The sequence below is a fragment of the Mauremys reevesii genome, linkage group 11 (assembly GCF_016161935.1).
Source record: "Mauremys reevesii isolate NIE-2019 linkage group 11, ASM1616193v1, whole genome shotgun sequence".
NCBI classification, from domain to species: Eukaryota; Metazoa; Chordata; order Testudines; family Geoemydidae; genus Mauremys; species Mauremys reevesii.
Genome location: NC_052633.1, coordinates 34189386 through 34211550, shown reverse-complemented (window position 1 = coordinate 34211550; position 22165 = coordinate 34189386). Strand labels below are relative to the sequence as shown.

Here is a 22165-nt window from a genome sequence, read left to right as displayed (position 1 = left end):
GGAAAGTACTAGTGATTCTGCATACCTTTAATAAAAATAATTAATTTATGACATGGTGAAAATGAGTTTAATCGGCAATGAAATGAGGGAAAATCTTAAACTACTGATAGGGAAGCAGACTGGCCAGGATGATGATGAGGGTTTTCTTAATAGACAAAAATCAACTGATTGAAGACATTCTGAGTTAATATAAAATGCATTTTCTACAGCGCAACTGTATCTTCAACAGGCTTTAATTTAAAAAATGGAAACTCACATGAAATCAGTAACTATGTTCTACCAATAGTCTCATTTGAAACAAAAATCTGAATTGGATTTTTTAATTTATTTGATTCAGAGGGGTAGCCGTGTTAGTCTGTATCAGCAAAAACAACGAGGAGTCCTTGTAGCACCTTAGAGACTAACACGTTTATTTGGGCATAAGCTTTTGTGGGCTAGAACCCACTTCATCAGATGCATGGAGTGGAAAATACAGTAGCAGGTACATATATACACAGTACATGAAAAGATGGGCGTTGCCTTACCAAGTAGGGGGTTTGGCCAATGTACATAGCAGAGGGGCATTGCTGGCACAGTCTCTAATATTCTGTTCCAATTACTCTTTCAGGGAGCTGCAACCTACTTTCAAATTCCACATAAAGTTCTATTGGCTGCTTCTCTTAGCAGATGGTAAGCACTTGACAGCTAACTATCTATTACATCAGCAGAATACACCTTTCTTTTCCTTTGTATAACAAAGCAGCCACTTAAACATACGACTAAACTTCTTCAATACCCACATGCTGGACTAAGTCCTAACAGAGGTTCCCATGTATGTTTCTGTAAAAACACTGTCTCTTTGTTTCTCCTCTTGCATTGGTCATTCTTTTATATTTCCTTTCCTAACTGGACCTTTATTTTTACAGTCTTTCTGATGGGAAATTAAAATTTCCTTCCCCTTCTACTCTCTGTCCTTGACTCCCACTGTTTTATTTTAGAAAACCTGGTTTCTTAGTATATTGTATTAAGTTTGGCTCTATCCAGGATTCTAGAAGTAAAATCCAGGCCCCATTGACTCTAATGGCAAAATTCCCATGGACTTCCCTGAGGCTAGGATTTCACCCTAGGACTCTCATACTGAAGAATTCAAAAACACTTTGAAAATGATATGCCCTGTACAGGGATCATTTCACTCACCACAGTAAAGCAGCCATCTCTGGACTGAAATGTAGTAACTGCTGTTTAACACAGGACAGAGACACTTGACAACAGCCCGAGAGAGGAAAATAGGAAGAATACTGTATATCCAGTTGAAGGAATAGAGTGAATTTAGGAAGGAATATAATTACACAAGCTGAAATTTGGGGCTATCACCCTGAACACTTGTTGAAAGTTCCATAGAACCTTTTAAGTCCATACCATAAAGACAAAAGTATATGTCTTCGAGATTCTAAGGTAAATGATGGAATCCAGGTGAGCTCAGCTGCTGTCTCTCTCCTGTTCCCTGCAGTGTTCTTACCTCAGCTCCTCCTAAGTCTTCTCACTCACCTGTCACAACTAAGACCCCTTCCATCTCCAAATCCTTTTCTCTTCTGAACACCAAGTAACTAAAGGATCTTACCTCAAGTGGGTGGGGAGAAGCACTCATTACCTACTTGCTGCAAACATAATCCCACCAAAAATCTCTCCCTTTTCCTGACACAGCATTCCTATAGGCCCTTAGCTACTCATAGAAACTGTCCTGTCCTAGGTGATATAAGTACTAGCCAGTCTCCTAAGATGAGTAGTCGGAACTCAACTTTATGTCTCATTTGACAGATGGCACCTCCAATAGCACACTGGTTTCATAATGACCAAGAGGGAGCATCATGTTAGCTAGAGCTCAAAATATTTCTGGGGGGCAGTGACTTATCTTGAAGATAAGGACTGGCTGCCAGGAGCACCATAAAGGTGGTATCTTCTGTGCACCCCTCTGATGTCATCAGTTCCTGACTCTGAGAGCTGTTCTTTGGAGTGTATGTTGGGGAAGTTGAAAGAAGAAAGCTAGTGTATTAGACCAACATTTCCCAACCTGGATGCCTAAAAAATTAAGTTCCCAAACCCATACTTAGGCATCTATATAAAAGTTGCTCTCTTTTAAGAGACGTTAAGCACCTGCAGTATCCACTGAAATCTATGGATGCTTCAGGTACTCAGCCCTTTGAAAACCAAGCTACTTTGATTTAGGTGCCCAAATGCAGATTTAGGAGTCTAACTCTGGCACCTGGATTTGATCACTTTGGTCTCAGATAATGGACGATGATAGAACATAAATAAAGGCTGACTCAGTGCAGGGGAAGGTTAAAACTAGGTAGTGAGTGAACTTGTCAGGATTGGAGGGAAATCAGCAGGGGAAGGAGGAAAAACAGAAGATGTGTTTTTTGTTTTCTTTCTTGAGAAAGTGGGAGGTGTCTGTTTTTGTTTAAAAGCTAGGATATGGAAAATTTCAATATTCAAAATGTACATATTTTGATAAACTATTAAGATGTGTATAATTAACTTGAGTGACCTCTTGTGACTCTGTTGCTTAAACCTTCACTACACATATTGTTTGTTGCTCTCAGTTGTTGCGTTCAATTTACTCATAAATGATCTGGAGAAAGGGGTAAACAGTGAGGTGGCAAAGTTTGCAGATGATACTAAACTACTCAAGATAGTTAAGACCAAAGCAGATTGTGAAGAACTTCAAAAAGATCTCACAAAACTAAGTGATTGGGCAACAAAATGGCAAATGAAATTTAATGTGGATAAATGTAAAGTAATGCACATTGGAAAAAATAACCCCAACTATACATACAACATGATGGGGGCTAATTTAGCTACAACGAGTCAGGAAAAAGATCTTGGAGTTATCGTGGATAGTTCTCTGAAGATGTCCACGCAGTGTGCAGAGGCGGTCAAAAAAGCAAACAGGATGTTAGGAATCATTAAAAAGGGGATAGAGAATAAGACTGAGAATATATTATTGCCCTTATATAAATCCATGGTACGCCCACATCTCGAATACTGTGTACAGATGTGGTCTCCTCACCTCAAAAAAGATATTCTAGCACTAGAAAAGGTTCAGAAAAGAGCATGTAGTGAGGCGGCCTGGCTCCCGACGGCCCCTGAGAGAGAGGAACCAGAACAGCCTCCTCAGTGGGCGGAGCCACCTCAGTGGGCGGAGCGCCGCCATTCCCGCCCCCCCCGTCCGCCCCGGGGCGGCGGGCAGGAACAGGAGCCGCCCCGGCCTCAACACTCAGTTGGAGCCAGCGAGAGGAGGAGGATAGGACGCCTGTTGTTCAGGCTCCTGCCGACCGAGCCCCTCTCCCAGCAGGTACGGCCTCGGACGACTCCCTCGAGCCAGGGCCCCTGTGACGCTGACGGACGACTGAGCCTCCTCGAGCAAGGTACCCGGACGTGGACCCCGAGCCCTCCCTGAGCCAGGTACCGAGGGGTGCGAGCCGCCTGCCCCCCCCGTACCGCCCGAGCGGAGGAGCGAGCGCCCCGTGACCCGAGTCGGAGGGAGCAGCCCCGACTAGGAGAGAGCAGCACGCACGAGGAGGACCTGGTGTGGGACCGGCTGCAGAGCAGAGCCCAGCGAGGAGCAGGTATGGAGGGGAGGGGGAGGTAGGGCCCCGGGCCGAGGTAGCTCTGTGCGGGCGGCGATGTCCATGTGTGGTGTGTTGGATCCCACGGCCCAGGCGATCCCCACTGACAGCGGATCCACGCCGCCGGACACAGGGCCACCCAGGGGGGGGTGGGCCTGTGTCCACTGCCCCCCCCCCCCCCACCACACTCCACTCCCCCTCCAGCAGAGAGAAGCAGAGCACCTGCTGTGGCTGCTGCTGCTCAGTGCTACAACTGAGGACCTGAGCCCTGGAGCCTGCTCGGCCCCTGCTGGCTCTGCGCAGGACACACCGGCTCTACTTTATCTGCCTGCCTGAGCCTTGGGCCCAGCTTGCTTTGCCCAGCTCCTGGCTCAGCTCAAGCCAGCTCTCCTGTGAGGCCACAAGGACCTGAGCCTTGGACCCTTGTTTATTGCTTGCTGACATGAGCTGTTAGCCTCATGGCCTTGCTCGGGCTGAGCCCTGGACTAGGGAGCCTGAGACTATTGTGTGTTGTCCCACCCTGACCTAGGCTGGGATTCCTCCTGAGACTGTGCTCCAGCCCCTGAGACAACTGACTGCTGTTGGACTACTATTTGTTGTGTTGGATTATTGACTATCTGTGGGATACTTGCCTTTGCAAGGACCAGCCCCCCAGGACCTGACCTGAGCTTGCCTAGGTTGCCTAGCCCTGGGGCTGCTGACCCTGGGCTGCTCAGCCTCTGATGCTGAACTAGCCTGATCACTCTGATGGCAGGACTGTGCCCTGATTTTGCTCAGCCCCTGAGCCCCTGAACTGGCCCTGAACCTTTATTATTATTCAGCCTGATGATGCAGAACTAATTGCCTGATCCCAGGATTGTGTCTGCTGCTCTGTGTGAACTGGGCTGAGCCTAGAGCTCCTGCTGTTATTGCTGGTCCCCTGCTGTGCTGTAGCCCTAGCTTTGGATTCTAGGGCTTGCTGATTAGGGGGGCTGAGAGGACTGAGTTAGGTTTTGGATCTGAGCCATGAGCTGGACTGGGGCTGCTCCCCCCTGGGCTCTCTGCTGCTTGCTGCTACTTGGAGCCTTGCTAGCTCAGCTGCCTGGACCTCTGACAGCGGCTCAGACCGCCTGTGACCTACCTGTGTGTGTGGCTGGGACCCTTGCAGAGCAACTAAAATGATTAGGGGTTTAGAGAGGGTCCCATAGAAGGAAAGATTAAAGAGGCTAGGACTCTTCAGTTTGAAAAAGAGAAGACTAAGGGGGGACATGATAGAGGTATATAAAATCATGAGTGATGTTGAGAAAGTGGATAAGGAAAAGTTATTTACTTATTCCCATAATACAAGAACTAGGGGTCACCAAATGAAATTAATAGGCAGCAGGTTTAAAACAAATAAAAGTAAGTTCTTCTTCACGCAGCGCACAGTCAACTTGTGGAACTCCTTACCTGAGGAGGTTGTGAAGGCTAGGACTATAACAATGTTTAAAAGGGGACTGGATAAATTCATGGTGGCTAAGTCCATAAATGGCTATTAGCCAGGATGGGTAAGAATGGTGTCCCTAGCCTCTGTTCGTCAGAGGATGGAGATGGATGGCAGGAGAGAGATCACTTGATCATTGCCTGTTAGGTTCACTCCCTCAGGGGCACCTGGCATTGGCCACTGTCGGTAGACAGATACTGGGCTAGATGGACCTTTGGTCTGACCCGGTACGGCCTTTCTTATGTTCTTATCATATTCAAATCATAAGGTCTTCTAGGCAGGAACCACATCTTTCTTATTTGTTTGTAAAATGTCAAGCACAACTTTGGATACTCAAAAACTAAAATATTAATACCATAAAGGATGGTTAACTTGGATATGAAGTTTTAACTAGAGGTCCCTGGAAAAGAGTTTGTTTTCTTTCAGCAAGGGCATATGCCTACAGCAAACAGTAGAACATATTGGCACTGCTGCTATCAGTATTGCCTATACAGGGGGATTTTTATTTAATTTCACCACAAACCTCTAACGCAATTACTTCATGTCAATTTGTCACTTTCCTTCTCGACCTGCCCTGAGGTTTCAATATCCCAGCACTGCGACATGGGCTTCTAGTCTGAAGCAGAGTACTCAAACACAGTGAATATGTTTAAAAAAGAGAGAGAACATTAATGGCTGCAGTGATTTTATGGATCCATTCTCACAAAGTCTGCAGACTCCATACCATCAATCAATGCTGTGTTAGAAAGCCATGCAATGTGGAATACTGTTTGCATTGTATCTGCTGCCACTGGGGTCTGTGATTGCTGCTGGCTTAAGAAAACCACTGAAATGAAAGCAAGCTGAGGAAAACCCTCTCTTCTATTCTGCTTATCTGTTTAAATACCAGTAGGTGTTAAAGCAGCAGCAAGAACAATAAAACCAGCTGTGTGTGTTATGGGTAAAGTCACTGAACTTATTATAGGCCCTCTTTGCCTGGCTCAAAGCTTTAAATAACTCCAGTGGGAGCTACTCACAGAATGCAGTAGGACTAGAGGGCCCCCTTTGGATGAAAGTCAGTGCAATGTTGCTAGGGTTTTGTTTGTTTGTTTTGTAAGTGATAGCACAGGATCCTGAAGTGATTAGAGTTCCTACATAGATTTTGAAGTCCCCCACTGAAACAAAGCTTTCTACAGCCCTGGAATGGCTAATTACCATTACATCAATCTCCTACCAAGTTGTGAAGAATAGGAAACAATCAACTTGGTTTTGATCCAAGTTACACTGGTGTAAACCAGGAGTAACTCCACTCAGGTCCATAGAGTTACACCATTCTTGCTATTAACAATAGATGGGGAAAAAGAAAGGTTATTTTATTAATAAATGAAGGTCACTAAGAAGCAGAGAAACTGTTCATATTCTTACATTTAGCGGAATATGTATTATGTTCATCTGTTATATTATGTTATTAATTATTAAATGTAATATACAGGTAGGCTTTAAACGGTCTTAAAATGTGCATTTGGGGTTGTAAAAATGACCATCTGTTGATATTTTATTTTATTTTATCTTGACCAGACTGTCTTTTCCTAAATATTTCCCTGACATAATTGCAGCCACGTGCACTAATATAGCATTTGATGTATATAATTTATGTTATAGTTGTGGAAGCAGGGAAAGAATTAATAAGGATTTGAAGGGGATCTTAATGCATGTCAGTCAGTTAGCAAGAGTTAGCCCAGCTGTAACCCTAATGACGTGAGACTTCTAGAAGCAAGGATAGTGTGAGGCAGAGGGAAAGAACTGTGTAAAAAGTTATTACGACCTTGTAACTGATAACCAAATATGCAGCCTGGTGTCTTCTAGGAGTGAGAAAACAAGATAGCAGAATGGCTTATGTATAAACAAAATGTAGTTGTTGCTCTTTATTGTCTGTATTATTGCTAGTTATTGTCTGTAACAAAAGTATAAAGGCTTGCTGTAATTGTTTACCAGTTGAGAGACCTGTCCGGGACTGGGGCGACCCTGTGTCCTATGGCACTCTCTCCCTCCATTGTAATTACTGGAGAAATAATAAAGTATTTGATTTTGCTGCACCCAAATGAAAAAGCGAGAACTGAGTTTTTCTCCGACAATTTGGGGGCTCGTCCGGGATGGCAACGCCCATGGACCCACAGACGGCTACTACGGATCATTCCCCTTCGAACCCCATGGCGCCACATGAGAGGTATGAGACCTTTTGATATCTCTATTGGGGTATCAGAGGAGGACTGTCCATGAGGACGTCTGTCTCTGCTTCTAGAAGTCTCACGCCATTAGGGTCTGGGCTAACTTATTGACTGACATGCAGCAAGATCCCTTCAGATGCAGATTAATTCTTTCCCTGCTTCCACACTTTGTATACAGTTCTTAAGAAAAACAAAAACAAAAAAAACCCACTTATGACAGGAGACAGAGCAATCTGTTCAAATGATATCAGTGAAAAATAATAATGACAAATTTTGCAGACTCAGTCATGCCACTGAGACCTAGCCCCATACACAAAGAGTTACTGGGCATAGACTGGCCCTAAATGAGTTTTTATCCTCGATCAGGTTAGTGGAAGATCTGAAACAGTTGAAAAATATGGGCAATAGAGCACTTTTTACTCACCTGTGGGAATCTCCTTTACTAACTAAGGCTTTTCCCTTCTGCAAAGCATCAGCTGTGCAGTCTTTAATTTCTTCCTGTAATTCCTCATGCTTCATTGCCAAGATAGGCAAACTTAAACCCTCCGAGTTAAGGAGCTTAAGGTAAGCTTCAATACCTCCAAGAACATCAAATGCCTGCCAAATGAAACACACTTTTTCAGTATTTCTATTTATAATATACATTTATTTTGTACAAAGCAAATATATTAGATGGACACTCAATATTTTTTCAAAAATGAACATCACTAACTTAATTTAGGACCTGATTCTGATCTCATTTAGAGTGCACAAAGGAATAAACAGGTGTAACCCCGCTGAGTTATGTGGGTGTACATGAGAGCAGGATCAGATTTTGAGTTTAAAAGCAGAATCCGTTTTCTAGAAATAATCAGAGCAGTGTGATTCTGAGTCTCAGCCAAAGTGGCTTGAGCAATGCAGATGAAAATATTTTAGAACTCCATGTATTACTGGACCTTTGGCACACTCATCAGAAAATGTATGGTACATAGACCCAAATTTATTACAAATCCTGTGTTTTTTGTGTTTAAAATCCATCCAGGGTATATACAAGAGTTAAGTCCCACTGAACTCTTATTTTGAGAAACAGGGGAAACATAAATTTTTCATATCAGGAAGTTGGTATTATTCATATTCTCTATTTTCCCATTGCACAAGCAGAAGTTTCTATTCCACAAGCAAGGAGAAAATGGGGCACAGTGACTTAGAAAAGACAGCAGACACAGGCAAGAAAAGATTATGTTAATGCCCAAATATTATTAGATAAATAGAAATGTGCCAAGTCCCAAATGCCCATAATTGGCTTTACCGTACCAGGGAAATATTCTCTGCTAGTAGATATTTTATAGTTGTGCAATCTCAGAAGAAACTCAGTTAACAAAGCAGAAAAAAAGTGTAATTGCTCTAACACTAGGACCTAGGACATGATCCCAGGATTAGGTTGTCGTGACAATTATGAAGAAAATGCTTAGTGCAGTACTACAGAAAGTGATCCAAGAGATCTTATGTTTACCCATGAGATCTTAGTGCACTGTGTACTGAGTCATAAGCTGCCTTTAGTAACAAAACTAAGTTTTTACTACTTTTTACTTATGTAAAAATCAGTGCAAGTATCAGTCTAAGATCTAAACTCTGTTCTAGCAAATTCATTGCCAACAGAATCATTAACTAAGTTCCATATGTAAGACCAAATCTAAAGCTGGGCAGGAATTTTTTTCCCCCATCCTGTGAATATATAGGAGATTTCAAACATTTTCCTGTTCCACACTGGGATAAAAGCAAGACATTTCTTCTTCTTTTTATTGTTAAAAATAAGACCGCACCCAACCCTAGAATAACCAATAGCTTAGATGTCAATAGCTGAGATGTCAGACACGCAGGTTCCAGTCCCTCGTCTGAACCAGGCCTAGACTTCTACACGAGTGCCTGACCACTGGGCTGTTCACTCAGTCTCTTTCTCTGGCATGAGGAATGTTTAATTATTTATATAAAGTGGAAGAGCTCCAACAACAGACAGTGAGAGACAAAAGCCTGGTGTTTAGGGCATTCAGGGTTCAAATCCCTACTCTGTCATCCTCCCACATACCAGTTCAGTGCCCTAACCACCAGGTTCTAGTCAGTCTCAGTCTGTCTCCTCTGTTGGTGCCCTTTGCATAAATAAAAATTAAATATGCATTGGGCTAGTGAGAAAGAGACTTACGCTATAGCCCAGTGGTTAGGGCAATCACTAACGGGATCCGGGTGATGCAGCTTCAAGTCCATGTTCCAGTGAACATTGAATTAGCTATCCAAAGCAGAGCAGCTTCAAAAGGAGAGATTGAGAGAGATCCACTGCCTGATTCAGGTTATGGGCTAAAACCTCTCTCCCCCAGGTGAGGGCCCTAACCACTGGGCTATTGGCTATTCTTAGCGGGGTCTCTCTCTTTTTGGTTTTGACCAGAAATTTCATCCTCAACCTGAGAAAACTTTCCTGATGGAAGTTTTGTTGAAACTGGTATATTCCCCGCAAATACCATTTTGCCAGAAAATTCCCAACCAGCTCTAACCAAATCCTGCCCCTTTTTATCTGAAATAATGATTTTGAAAACTGATTACAAATAGCATTGCAGCATTCCATGCTGCTTTCCTTTTTATAGGCTTTTATATCTAATGCAGCAAGCAGGGAGATCTAATTTTTTCTCTAAGTCGTGTAAATTTAGACTGGGATCTTAAAGTTCTTTCAGTTCATTCATTATAATTAATAATACAGACTACACAGGCCAAATTATGTTCTCAGTTACAACATTATGCTCCCAGACTAATACAATGAGTATTCCCACTGTACTCAATTTTTGCTCGCAAATTTTGTTTGCTGTGCAACGCCATTATGTTCAAAATATTCAAAAACAGTGTGTTAGTTCTATTAGGATCTCTTCTATTGTGTTTCTCATGTGGAGAACTTCCAACAGAATTAATTTCCCATTTAACATATTTAACTTATGCACAAAAGGAAAAAATTAATATAATGGGAATGGAGAGGTGTATATTTGTTAAACGGAAAATTACCTAACTAAATTGCATGTTTATACAATGCTCACCAAACTTAGGCCCTGATCCCGCAAACACACATACTTAGCTTTACACAGGGGAACAGTCCCATTGGCTTTAACTGGCTGAAGAATGCTGCTGATTCAAGGTTTTAGAAAGAAGCAAGATGACTCCTGAAGGATTGTTTAATAAAAGAAACTACTTTTTAAAACATTTTAAAATATGTGTACTTTAAAGAGCAATATTGTAAAGGAAATAGACTTTGATACAGACTAATGTTTTACTTGTTTGAAAGAGCTCTGCAAAGATTCTTAAAACATTTATGGAAGTGGAAGGACATAAAAAATGTACCAAATAAAATTTTTAAAAGTAAAATTTCACAGAGATTTCTAAGAGCTTTCTCAGCCAGACTGCTACAGCATATTATGTCTGAACTAAAGAAGCAACAGACCAGTCCATCAGGTGCTGAGTCAATGGAGAAATGACAAGCCCTGATACTTGAATTTACCTAAACACCTAAGAGATAAGCTCTCCATCACCACTGAAGCCGAGGAAAAAAGTGGACAAAAATCCTTGAAACGGAGGCAGTCATGGAAAGACAGATGAGAGGAAACAAAAAAAGCAGCTCATTCCATAATGAAGAATGGAAAACACTAAATGCACAACAGAAGAAGAATTCACACCATTGGGAAACTCACAGTAAGGGCTTGGCTACACTTGAGAGTTACAGTGCTGGTGGTGGCTTTACAGCGCTGTAACTTACTCCCCGTCCACACTGGCAAGGCACATACAGCGCTATATCTCCCTGGCTACAGTGCTGGCTGTACTCCACCTCGGCCTGGGGAATAACGACGATAGCACTGCTCTTGCAGCGCTGGGGTGCCAGTGTAAACAGTGATTAATCTTACTACGCTGTAAATGACTTCCGGAACCTTCCCATAATGCTTTTTAGGTAAAGATAACACTCTTTGTTTTGTTGTGATGTCTCTCTTTGTTTTGTTGTGAACTCGGGGCTCCCAGAGCTGCTTATCTAAAAAACAAACACAGCTACTGTTTGTTCGAGCAGAGGGGGATGAATGTCCACAGCTAGTGTTTGCTTGAGGAGAGAAGCAGCCCGGAGGGGAGGTCCATTTTGGAGCAGCTGCTTATCTGGTCTGAAGGCTATTTGAATTTAGTGAATGAGAGAGGGGTGGGGGAAGGAGTCGAAACTTTTAAAATGATTGAAGGTTGGTGCTGTGCATCTTCAAGCCCTTAGAACTTGCAAGGCAGGGAGCTGACACAGTGTCAGCTCCAAAAATCCACTCTCTCTGTCTCCCCCATGCTCCCTGTCACACTCCACCCCACCCCCCTCTTTTGAAAAGCACATTGCAGCCACTTGAATGCTGGGATAGCTGTCCATAATGCACCACTCCCAACACCGCTGCAAATGCTGCAAATGTGGCCACACTGCAGCACTGGTAGCTGTCAGTGTGGCTACACTGCAGTGCTTTCCCTACACAGCTGTATGAAGACAGCTTTAACTCCCAGCGCTGTACAGCTGCAAGTGTAGCCAAATAATAGAAGCAGCTTAGGCACAAAACAAGCACCAATAATAAGGTCAGAAAGAGTCCTTCACCCTCAGCACTGCTGTGCAAGGAGATGCCATAATCAATCCTTAAGCTTCAGTTGTTAAAGTTTTGTATAGGCACTGCCACGAATTGAGTTAATTTTCTTACTGAAAATTATTTTAATTCAGTATTGAGATATTATAGTAAACCTTAAGAGATTTATTAACAGTTTCTCTTGTTTAACTCTGATTAGCAGGACAATGTATACCTGGAGATGACATGCAAACTGAGTCAAGTGAAGGAATACAGAGCTACAGTAACTGAGACTTACTCTTATAGAAGGTGTAAATCTTTTGTTGGAATATTCATCAAGAGGAGCGCAACACAGAAGATTGCAATTGAACAAATACTGTTTTACTGCCTCTTTTAGACCATTTTCTTTGCAGAATGAACAATTCAACACTAATAACTTGATGTTACCTTGATTTAATTAAGACATTTTTTTATGAATAAACAATTCAATAACCTCTTGGCCCATCTGAAGGAAGTGATAGTAGATACTCAGGAGGCCCCTTGTCCTAAAATGTGAAATCCTTTTCACCTGTGCTTAACTACAAAGAAATTCAATTGCCACTAGCTCAAAGCAATAATTAAGCACAGTTTTGGCACTTTAAAGACATATTCAAGATTCTTCTGCAGAACTGAGCACCTGGCATGGGCCCAGGAATCAATAGGATTTGCTTATTGTGTGCAACAGGCATTACATAAGGAATTTTATTCTTGAAGACCGTATTGAAGAGATTAAATTTAGAAACCAAAAGGAAAGGTATATAGCACTCCAGAACAAACATAGGTAGTTAAAAAGGCAGAAGGAAAAGGCCTCTTGCTGTCAGATTTTATGTAAGTATTGAGAGCCTGTATAACTAATCAGCTGATATATTTGTTTCTTGGTAAAGATCAATGGGGGGAAATGTAAAGTAAAGAATATATATGATCACTATCATGTTATATTTCTCAAGGAGGAATTTGAACAGAATGGTAGCTGGATGGGTGACTTTTTTTTTAAAAAGGACCAGCTGAAAAATCAGGTGGTCTCTGCAGCTCCCTTACTAGCCAGATTTAAGTGCTGTCAAAGTCCCTCAATCTGACTCATCCAGGCTGTCAAATAATCCCACAGGGTTGCGCTGTCTGCATTCCCAACTCCATCTTGCCAACTAGATCAAGTTATGGCTGCTACACAGAGATTCATATTTATCCCATGTTCAGTGTCAGTCACAAATGAGAAGCCATGGTTCACTCACATTATCTGGGTTGATTGTTCCATGGCAGCTGCAGTGCTGGCTGGCAGCCTATACCCTTCCTATTTCTCTGTGGTTTCAAGAGCTTTGCAAATCCTCTAAATTAACTGTGCCAAAGCAACCTCTTGTGTCCATTTCAGTCTTTTTTCAAACATTAGCATTAACGTTAAACAGTTAGATTGGTAATAATTCACATATTCCTCTAGTTCCTTTAATCAAAGGACTTCATAGACTTTAACAAACATCAATTAACCCTTGCAAACCCCTAGGAGATGGACATTTTAAACCCTATTTTAGAGATAGGGAGAATGAGGCACAGACTGTTTAAGTGACTCCCATAAAGGTCAGTGCAAAAGCTCAGAATAAAAAACAGGGGTCCAATGATGCCTTGTGCTCAAGAGAAGATGCAGAAGCTGTTTTGGTTAGTGAGAGCTGCTGTATTACTTTTTATCCTCTTCCCACCTTAGCTGGTTGAGTGGATGCAAATGTATTGTGCCATACAGGCCTGGAAAAGTGAGAAGGAAAAATACAGACATGAAATATCCATAGTCCAAATGCACATGACAAACTTCAGGTAATTTGCAGTGTTGTTGTAGCCATGTTGGTCCCGGGATATTAGAGAGACATAGTGGTGAGGTAATATCTTTTATTGGACTAACTTCTGTTGGTGAAACAGACAAACTTTCAAGCTACACAGAGCTCTTCTTCAGGTCCATGTGGACATTTTAAATGTGGACCCATTTATGATTCCCTACAGTAAGCTCAGATCGGTTGTGTAATAGAAATCCATCTACCCAACAGTTTTGTTCTGAATATTGTCAGAAATTTACACAAATATTTTACACTTGAAGAACTGACACACAGAGATTAAAGCCAAAATGTTTCCACTAATTTGGAGAGCCCAATATGAGACATGTAAGGCCTGATTTCTCAGAGTACTTATCATGTTTGTAGCACTTCAAGAAATGTACCTGTTATAATCTAAAATCTTTCCACTGAACATGGGTAAAGTGTGATTTTTCAATGGCTTATAAATTGGCAAAATTTGGGTAGATTTTCACAAACAAAAAGGGAAATCCTTGACACAAAGGCCACACCCCTGCCCAAACTGAAATCCCTGTTCTAGTGCGTGGGGGCACTAGAACTTTTCAAAGAGTTTTTTAACATGGGCAAAACAACTTATTCTTCCCTAGCATTTTTATTCTTGGAAACGGTGGAACTGTTTGGATGAAATTAAAAAAAAAAAAAAGCAGATAGCTGGCACATAAAATTTCAGCCCAAACAGGTGTTATAAGCAACTGAAAAGAGAATCTTATGGGAAGTGTCCGGTAACCTTAATAATAGGTGACGCTACCAGCCCTGCCTATAATACACATGCACACACAAACAGAAAAAGAAAAGAGGGAGAAAAACTAAATATTGTCTATTATCTCTGTCACACAGTAAAAATTGAGATTCTCCAAAACTAGCATTTGTAGAAACAGAGACAATCATCAAAAGGACAAATGTTTCACTTTACTGTATTTTAACTAAAAGATACAGAGTTAATAGCCTGCTGTAAGGCAGAATCAGAGACAATATCAGCCGTGAAAATTTATAACCACTTAGGAAAACCATTCAAGAACTGTTTATACTGCCCTTTGTAACTGGAGTAATTCCAGTGCTTATTTTATCTGCAAGCAACATAGATGGAGAGAAAATAATCAGCTTACACCACTGTAGACACAATGACAGCATTGACTATGATGACTAAAATAAATTAAAGGGAGCTGTCATACAGTAGTCTATCATCAAACAAACCGACCATCAGTGCACTTGAGGTAACTAGTAGAAAGACATGCATGTAAAAAAATCTAAAATAAGTTCCCAATCTTGCTTCAGGACCCACTACTACAGGCCACTGTGCCTGGGAAAATTCCAAGTGAAGCAAGTGGGGCTTTACAGGAATCCTTATTAACAGATCTCATACAAGATCGAATACTAAATTGCTAACTGTATATAATCCTCTCAATATACCCAAAATGGAATCATCCAATCTATGAACAACCTTTGCTCAGTTTTAGAAGTTCTTGAGTACCAAATAGTGTCACAGGTTGCTAGTGATGGAAGTTTCTGAAAGAGGTGTTCAGGTGGGGTTTTCAGGGTGGACAGTTCTCATTTGTGGAACTTGTTCATTCTGACAGGTTTATGCACAGCACAAGATTTTTCAGCAAAGCTCTGCTATACCTTGGTCCAAGCCTTTGGAGGTTTTTATCCTGTCTGGTAAGCAGCAATTATTGACAAGGTTATGACTAAATAAGCAGATGGCGTTTCCACCCTGCCTTTGAAGAGAGTGCACACACAGTGTACATAGTCCAAACCTGAATGCCCTCCTAAGGTTAGATTTTTTTATTAACAACAGAAGCAGAGTATAAACCTCGGCCTGAGCTTTCTCCTCAAAGCTTGGTTGTTCCTAAGGTTTTCTTGGTGGGATCTCCTCTGTCTCACCAGTTTACTTCAGTACCTCTTAGGCCTGGTCTAACACTACGCGTTTATACCAAATTTAGCAGCGTTAAACCGATTTTACGCTGCACCCGTCCACACAACGAAGCCCTTTATATCAATATAAAGGGCTCTTAATACCGATACCTGTACTCCTCCCCGATGAGGGGAGTAGCGCTCAAATCGGTATTGCCAAGTCTGATTAGGGTTAGTGTGGCCGCAAATCGACGGTATTGGCCTCCGGGAGCTATCCCACAGTGCACCATTGTGACCGCTCTGGAAAGCCATCTGAACTCGGATGCACTGGCCAGGTAGACAGGAAAAGCCCCGCGAACTTTTGAATTTCATTTCCTGTTTGGCCAGTGTGGAGAGCTCATCAGCACAGGTGACCACGCAGAGCTCATCAGCACAGGTAACAATGCAGTCTCCTGAGAATTGAAAAAGAGCTCCAGCATGGACTGCATGGGAGGTACTGGATCTGATCGCTGTATGGGGAGAGGATTCCGTGCTAACAGAACTCCGTTCCAAAAGACGAAATGAAAAAACATTTGAAAAAATTTCCAAGGCCATGATGCAGAGAGGCCACACCAGAGACTCAGTACAGTGCCGTGTGAAAGTTAAAGAGCTCAGACAAGCCTACCAGAAAACCAAAGAAGCAAACGGAAGGTCAGGGGCAGGGCCGAAAACATGCTGCTTCTACGCTGAGCTGCATGCAATTCTAAGGGGGTCCACCACCACTACCCCACCCCTGTCCGTGGATTCCGAGGTGGGGGTGGTAATCGCAGCCATGGCTGAGGATTCTGTGGACGGGGAAGATGAGGAGGAGGAAGAGGAGGACGAGCTTGCAGAGAGCACACAGCACTCCATTCTCCCCAACAGCCAGGAGCTTTTGCTCACCCTGACAGAATTACCCTCCCAGCCCTCCCAAGCAACTATCCCAGACAATGAAGGGACCTCTGATGAGTGTACCTCGTAAATATAAGACATGGTTTAAAACAAGCGTTTTTTAATGATTAATTTGCCCTGAGGACTTGGGATGCATTCGCAGCCATTACAGTTACTGGAAAAGTCTATTAACACGTCTGGGGATGGAGAGGAAATCCTCCAGGGATATCTCCATGAAGCTCTCCTGGAGGTACTCCAAAAGCCTTTGCAGAAGGTTTCTGGGCAGGGCAGCCTTATTCCGTCCTCCATGGCAGGACACTTGACTTGCATGACAAAGCCTAGCTGCGTATGGTCCCGGTGTTTGCTGTCATTCAAGCAACATCCGCTCTCTATCTCGCTGTGTTATCCTCAGGAGAGTGATATTGTTCATGGTAACCTGGTTGAAATTCAGGAATTTAATTAAGGGGACAAAGATGGCCATTCCTACTGGGCTGTTTGCCTGTTGCTTAAAAGAAATCCTTCCTTGCAGGTAGCCAAGCAGCGGGAGAGCGGGGGGTGATTGGCGCTGAGCTTTTTCGCGTTTGGCTAGCAGGGATCTTCCCTGCTACCAGCCATGCGGTGGCGGGAGAGGGGGGTGTTTAGCAGTGATCTTCCATGATACCAGCCACGCAGTGGGGTGAGGGGTAAAGCGATCATCCCAGAGAATTGGATGGGGAGGTGGTTTCTGCTGCTGCATGTTAACAGGAAAGAAGCAGCACTGAACGGGCTTTGCTTGCTATTTGGTAAAGGAGGGTGCTGGATATATGAAGGCTGCAGAAGCCGAAAGACAATGGCTTACCATGACCGCATACAAGCCGAATTCTGCTGCCCAGACCTGCGTCTGTGAGATCTCTAACACCAGAGCCGCAGGCACTCAATATTAAGATGTAAAATGTGACCTTGTAGTGAAACCACATGTGCTATGTAAGGTGAATAGTGTTGTTCACCGTGAAAGAGTGTAAGCATTGCTCTGTAAAATGTATCTTTTTAAATACTTCTCTCCCTTTTTTCCCTCCCTCATGCAGCTGCAAATTTTTCAAGCCTCCCTACTCCATCCCGAAGGCTATCTCAGATAAGGCGGCGGAAAAAAAAGACACAAGACGAAATGTTCTCGGAAATCATGGAAGTGACCCACAATGAAAGAGCTCATCCGAATGAGTGGAAGGACGTGGTATCAAATTACAGGAAAGATGCCAGTAAACGTGAGGACAGGAGGGACGCTCGAGATGAGAGGTGGCGAAAGGAAGATCAGAGGTGTAGGCAGGAAGATCAGCGGTGGCGGGATGCAACTCTGGGGCTGCTGCGTGATCAAACTGACATGCTCCGGCGTCTGGTGGAGCTTCAGGAACGGCAGCAGGATCACAGAGTGCTGCTGCAGCCCCTGTATAACCACCCTCACCCCTCACCATGTTCCACATCCTCCTCACCCAGACGTGTAAGAACGCATGGGGGGAGGCTCCATGCACCCGCCCACTCCACCCCCGTGGACAGCCCAACCAAAAGGCTGTCATTATTGTGAAATTTTTTTAGTGGCCTTTTCCTTCCCTCCTATCCTCCTCCCAAACCACACCCGGGCTACCTTCTCAGTTCTCTCCCTCTTTTTATAATGAATTAATAAAGAATACATGCTTTTTAAACGATAGTGACTATTTCCTTAAGCAAGCTGTAATCGAAGGGGGACAGTGGGTTGCTTACAGGGAATGAGTCAATCAAGGAGGGGGTGTTCATCAAGGGGAAACAAACACAGCAGTCACACTCTACCCTGGCCAGTGATGAAACTCATTTTCAAAGCTTCTCTGATGCGCATCGCTTCCTGGTGTGCTCTTCTAATCGCCCTGGTGTCTGGCTGCGCGTAATCAGCGGCCAGGTGATTTGCCTCAGCCTCCCACCCCGCCATAAAGGTCTCCCCCTTACTCTCACAGAGATTGTGAAGCACACAGCAAGCAGCAATAACAAAGGGGACATTGGTTTGGCTGAGGTCTGAGCGAGTCAGTAATGTGTGCCAGCGCGCCTTTAAATGGCCAAATGCACATTCTACCACCATTCTGCACTTGCTCAGCCTGTAGTTGAACAGCTCCTGACTACTGTCCAGGCTGCCTGTGTATGGCTTCATGAGCCATGGCATCAAGGGGTAGGCTGAGTCCCCCAGGATAACTACAGGCATTTCAACATCCCCAACTGTTATTTTCTGGTCTTGGAAGTAATTCCCTTGCTGCAGCCGTTTAAACAGAGTAGTGTTCCTGAAGACGCGAGCGTCATGAACCCTTCCCGGCCATTCCACATGGATGTTAGTGAAACGTCCCTTGTGATCCACCAGTGCTTGCAGCACCATGGAAAAGTACCCCTTCCGGTTTACGTACTGGGTGCCCTGGTGCTCCGGTGCCAAGATAGGGATATGGGTTCCATCTATCGCCCCACCACAGTTAGGGAATCCCATTGCAGCAAAGCCATCCACTATGACCTGCACATTTCCCAGAGTCACAACCTTTCGTAGCAGCAGCTTAATGATTGCTTTGGCTACTTGCATCACAGCAGCCCCCACAGTAGATTTGCCCACTCCAAATTGATTCCTGACTGACCGGTAGCTGTCTGGCGTTGCAAGCTTCCAGAGGGCTATTGCCACTCGCTTCTCAACTGTGAGGGCTGGGGAAAGCAAGTCACAAAGTTCCATGAAAGTGCCCTTATGCATGCGAAAGTTTCGCAGCCACTGGGAATTGTTCCAAACCTGCAACACTATGCGGTCCCACCAGTCTGTGCTTGTTTCCTGGGCCCAAAATCGGCATTCAATGGCTAGAACTTGCCCCATTACCATCAGGATCTTCAAAGCGCAGGGGCCCGCAGTTTGAGAGAATTCTGTGTCCATGCCCTCATCACTCTCATCACCGTGCTGCTGTAGCCGCCTCCTCCTCGCCTGGCTTTGCAGGTCCTGGTTCAGCACTGACTGCACGAGAATGCGCGAGGTGTTTACAATGTCCATGATTGCTGTCTTGAGCTGAGCAGGGTCCATGCTTGGTGTGCTATGGCGTTTGCACAGTTCACCCAGGAAAAAAGGCGCGAAACGGTTGTCTGCTGCTTTCACGGAGGGAGCGGTGAGGCTGTACCCAGAACCACCCGCGACAATGTTTTTTGCCCCATCAGGCACTGGGATCTCAACCCAGAATTCCAAGGGGCGGGGGAGACTGTGGGAACTATGGGATAGCTACCCACAGTGCAACGCTCCGGAAATCAACACTATCCTCGGTACATGGATGCACACTGCCAAATTAATGTGCTTAGTGTGGCCGCGTGCACTCGACTTTATACAATCTGTTTTACAAAACCAGTTTATGTAAAATCAGAATAATCCCGTAGTGTAGACATACCCTTATACTCTGCTTGGATCCAGTGAGATTCATCTGCTAGTATGACTCAGCCATAATTTCACTGCTCCATCATGCAGGGTTCAAGCACCTGACATCAAGAATACCTCAGAACTGAAGAACTGTTATCTTGTGATACATTTTTCTCCCTGGAGCAATGCCCAGGATTTACTCTCCAGTTTATTTTCTTCTGAGCAACCCATTCATGACCCAACAACCAAAGTCTCATGTTAAATGATTTGACCTCTTCATTGCCTCCAGCAATAATTTTTTTTCATGGCCATGGGCAAGTTCCATGCACCTCATACTTCTGTGGAGCCCATGAGGGAACAATTTTTTTTTCTATCTCACGACAAGACAGAGGTTGGTGGGTGTCACTTAACGTCAGCCCATCTGAACCCTACTCCTCGGGGAATTAAAAACAAGCAGTCCCCATGGATGTAGGTGACCTGAATGGGTTCCACTGCCTGAAGTAGTTCAATTCTTTCTAAGCCCTCCTGCACTGAAGTCTGGATACATCCTGAGCCCCATTAGCCCGATACTGTCGCCACCTCTAGCTGCCTGGGTAAAGTGCTTGGAGCCCTGGACCTCAGGATCTCTGCAGTGGCACACATTTCACCACAATTACACTCCATGGAATGACAGAATTGTTGCATGTACTCCTGTTGACCAGTGAAACAGAGAACGAGATAAGTACATATATTTTCTTTTTAGTTAAGAATAGTTGCATGGAAAAATTGCAATACACAATGCACATTATGAATACAGCTCTATCAACATAAACTCTTGCAGCATCACTTACTTTTCACAAAGGCAGGACATTCTACCAACCACATGACAAGTTTACCGCATGACAAGCCACACATCCATCCCCAACCTTCTGTTCATTCACTATATTTGTTCATTTCAGTGTGAAAGATTAATGTGGAAAAACAATAACAAAACTAGCAAAAATGACAAGAGTTTTTACAAAATGTAATTAAAAACAATGTCTGCAAGCAACAACGTGGGCATAATACCTGTGAGCATGGATAACTCTCCTGCCTCTAGAGCCATTGTTGGCTTTTTGGATAACAAATATGAAAAAATCCAAATGTCATACAGAAGGGAATCCAAGTGTGAGGACCTGTGTATGTCTTTACACCCCCTAACCTCTCCACTTTATGGTCACTGTTCATTTAAGTGTCTGATGCTTCAGATCCACTTTGAGTCACTCATATTAAAAACAGTATTTTATTTTTTTAAATTCTTTGATCCATCTTAGTTCTTCCCTGATCCTGCCTCGTCTTTCCTAGCTGCCCTCCCTGCCTTGAGATCTTTTGACTATAAAGGAGGATATTCCCTGGACACATCCTCTCCTCACTCTACTGCCATCTGGCTCTTCCCAGTCTTTTTGCTCTCAGGAAAGCTCCAGGGCTTGTTCCAATTGTTTCTCTGTGTCTGCTTAGTCACGACTAATTATAATACTGAAATAGGAGCAGGGACTTCATTAACTATGTTTTTTTAAATAAAGCAACATGTATGTCTATTTGTTTATTTTTAATTACACCCACTAGAGCAGAGGTGGGCAAACTACGGCCTGTGGGACCCTCCTGCCTGGCCGGCTAGCCCCAGGCCCCTCCCCCATTGTTCCCCCTCCCCACAGCCTCAGCTCGCTGCACTGCCAGCACAATGCTCTGGGTGGTGGGGCTGCAAGCTCCTGGGGCAGCGCAGCTGCAGAGCCCAGCCTGACCCGGTGCTTTGTGCTGCGCGGGGGCGTGGCTGGCTCCAGCTGGGCAGTGCGGCTGTAGCGCTACCAGCCACCGGTACTCCAGGCAGCATGGTAAGGGAACGGGGGGGTTGGATAGTGGGCAGGGGGCGGGGGTGTGGATGGGGTCAGCGCAGTCAAAGGGTGGGAAACAGGGGTTGAATGGGGGCAGGGGTCCCTGGGGGAGCAATCAGGAAGGAGAGGAGGGGTTGGATGTGGGGGCAGGGGGCAGTCAGGGACAGGGGTTCTGGGGGCAGTCAGGGGACAGGGAGAAGGGGTGGTTGGATGGGGCAGAGGTCCTGGGGGGCAGTCAGGAAAGAGAGGAGAGGTTGGATGGGGGCAGGGGCAGTCAGGGAAAGGGATTCTGGGGCAGTCAGGGGACAGGGAGTGGGGTGGATGGGGCAGGAGTCCCAGAAGGGCCATCAGGGAGCGGGGGGTGGATGGGGCAGGGGTCTGGGGGGGGCGTCAGGGCGAGAAGCAGGGGAGGTCTGATGGGGGCAGAGCTGGGCCACAGCCTCCCCTAACC

At 44.3% G+C, this 22165-nt stretch overlaps 1 protein-coding gene across 5 annotated transcripts in view; it reads right to left on the bottom strand.

Annotated features, from left to right (window-relative positions):
- CCDC141 (coiled-coil domain containing 141) overlaps nt 1–22165 on the bottom strand; it is a 155463-nt gene that overhangs the window by 64053 nt on the left and 69245 nt on the right. For all 5 annotated transcript variants that reach the window (XM_039494686.1, XM_039494689.1, XM_039494688.1 and 2 more), the window contains exon 8: nt 7702–7874. In XM_039494686.1, coding sequence (XP_039350620.1) covers nt 7702–7874 — 173 coding nt within the window. The remainder of the gene's footprint in view (nt 1–7701; nt 7875–22165) is intronic.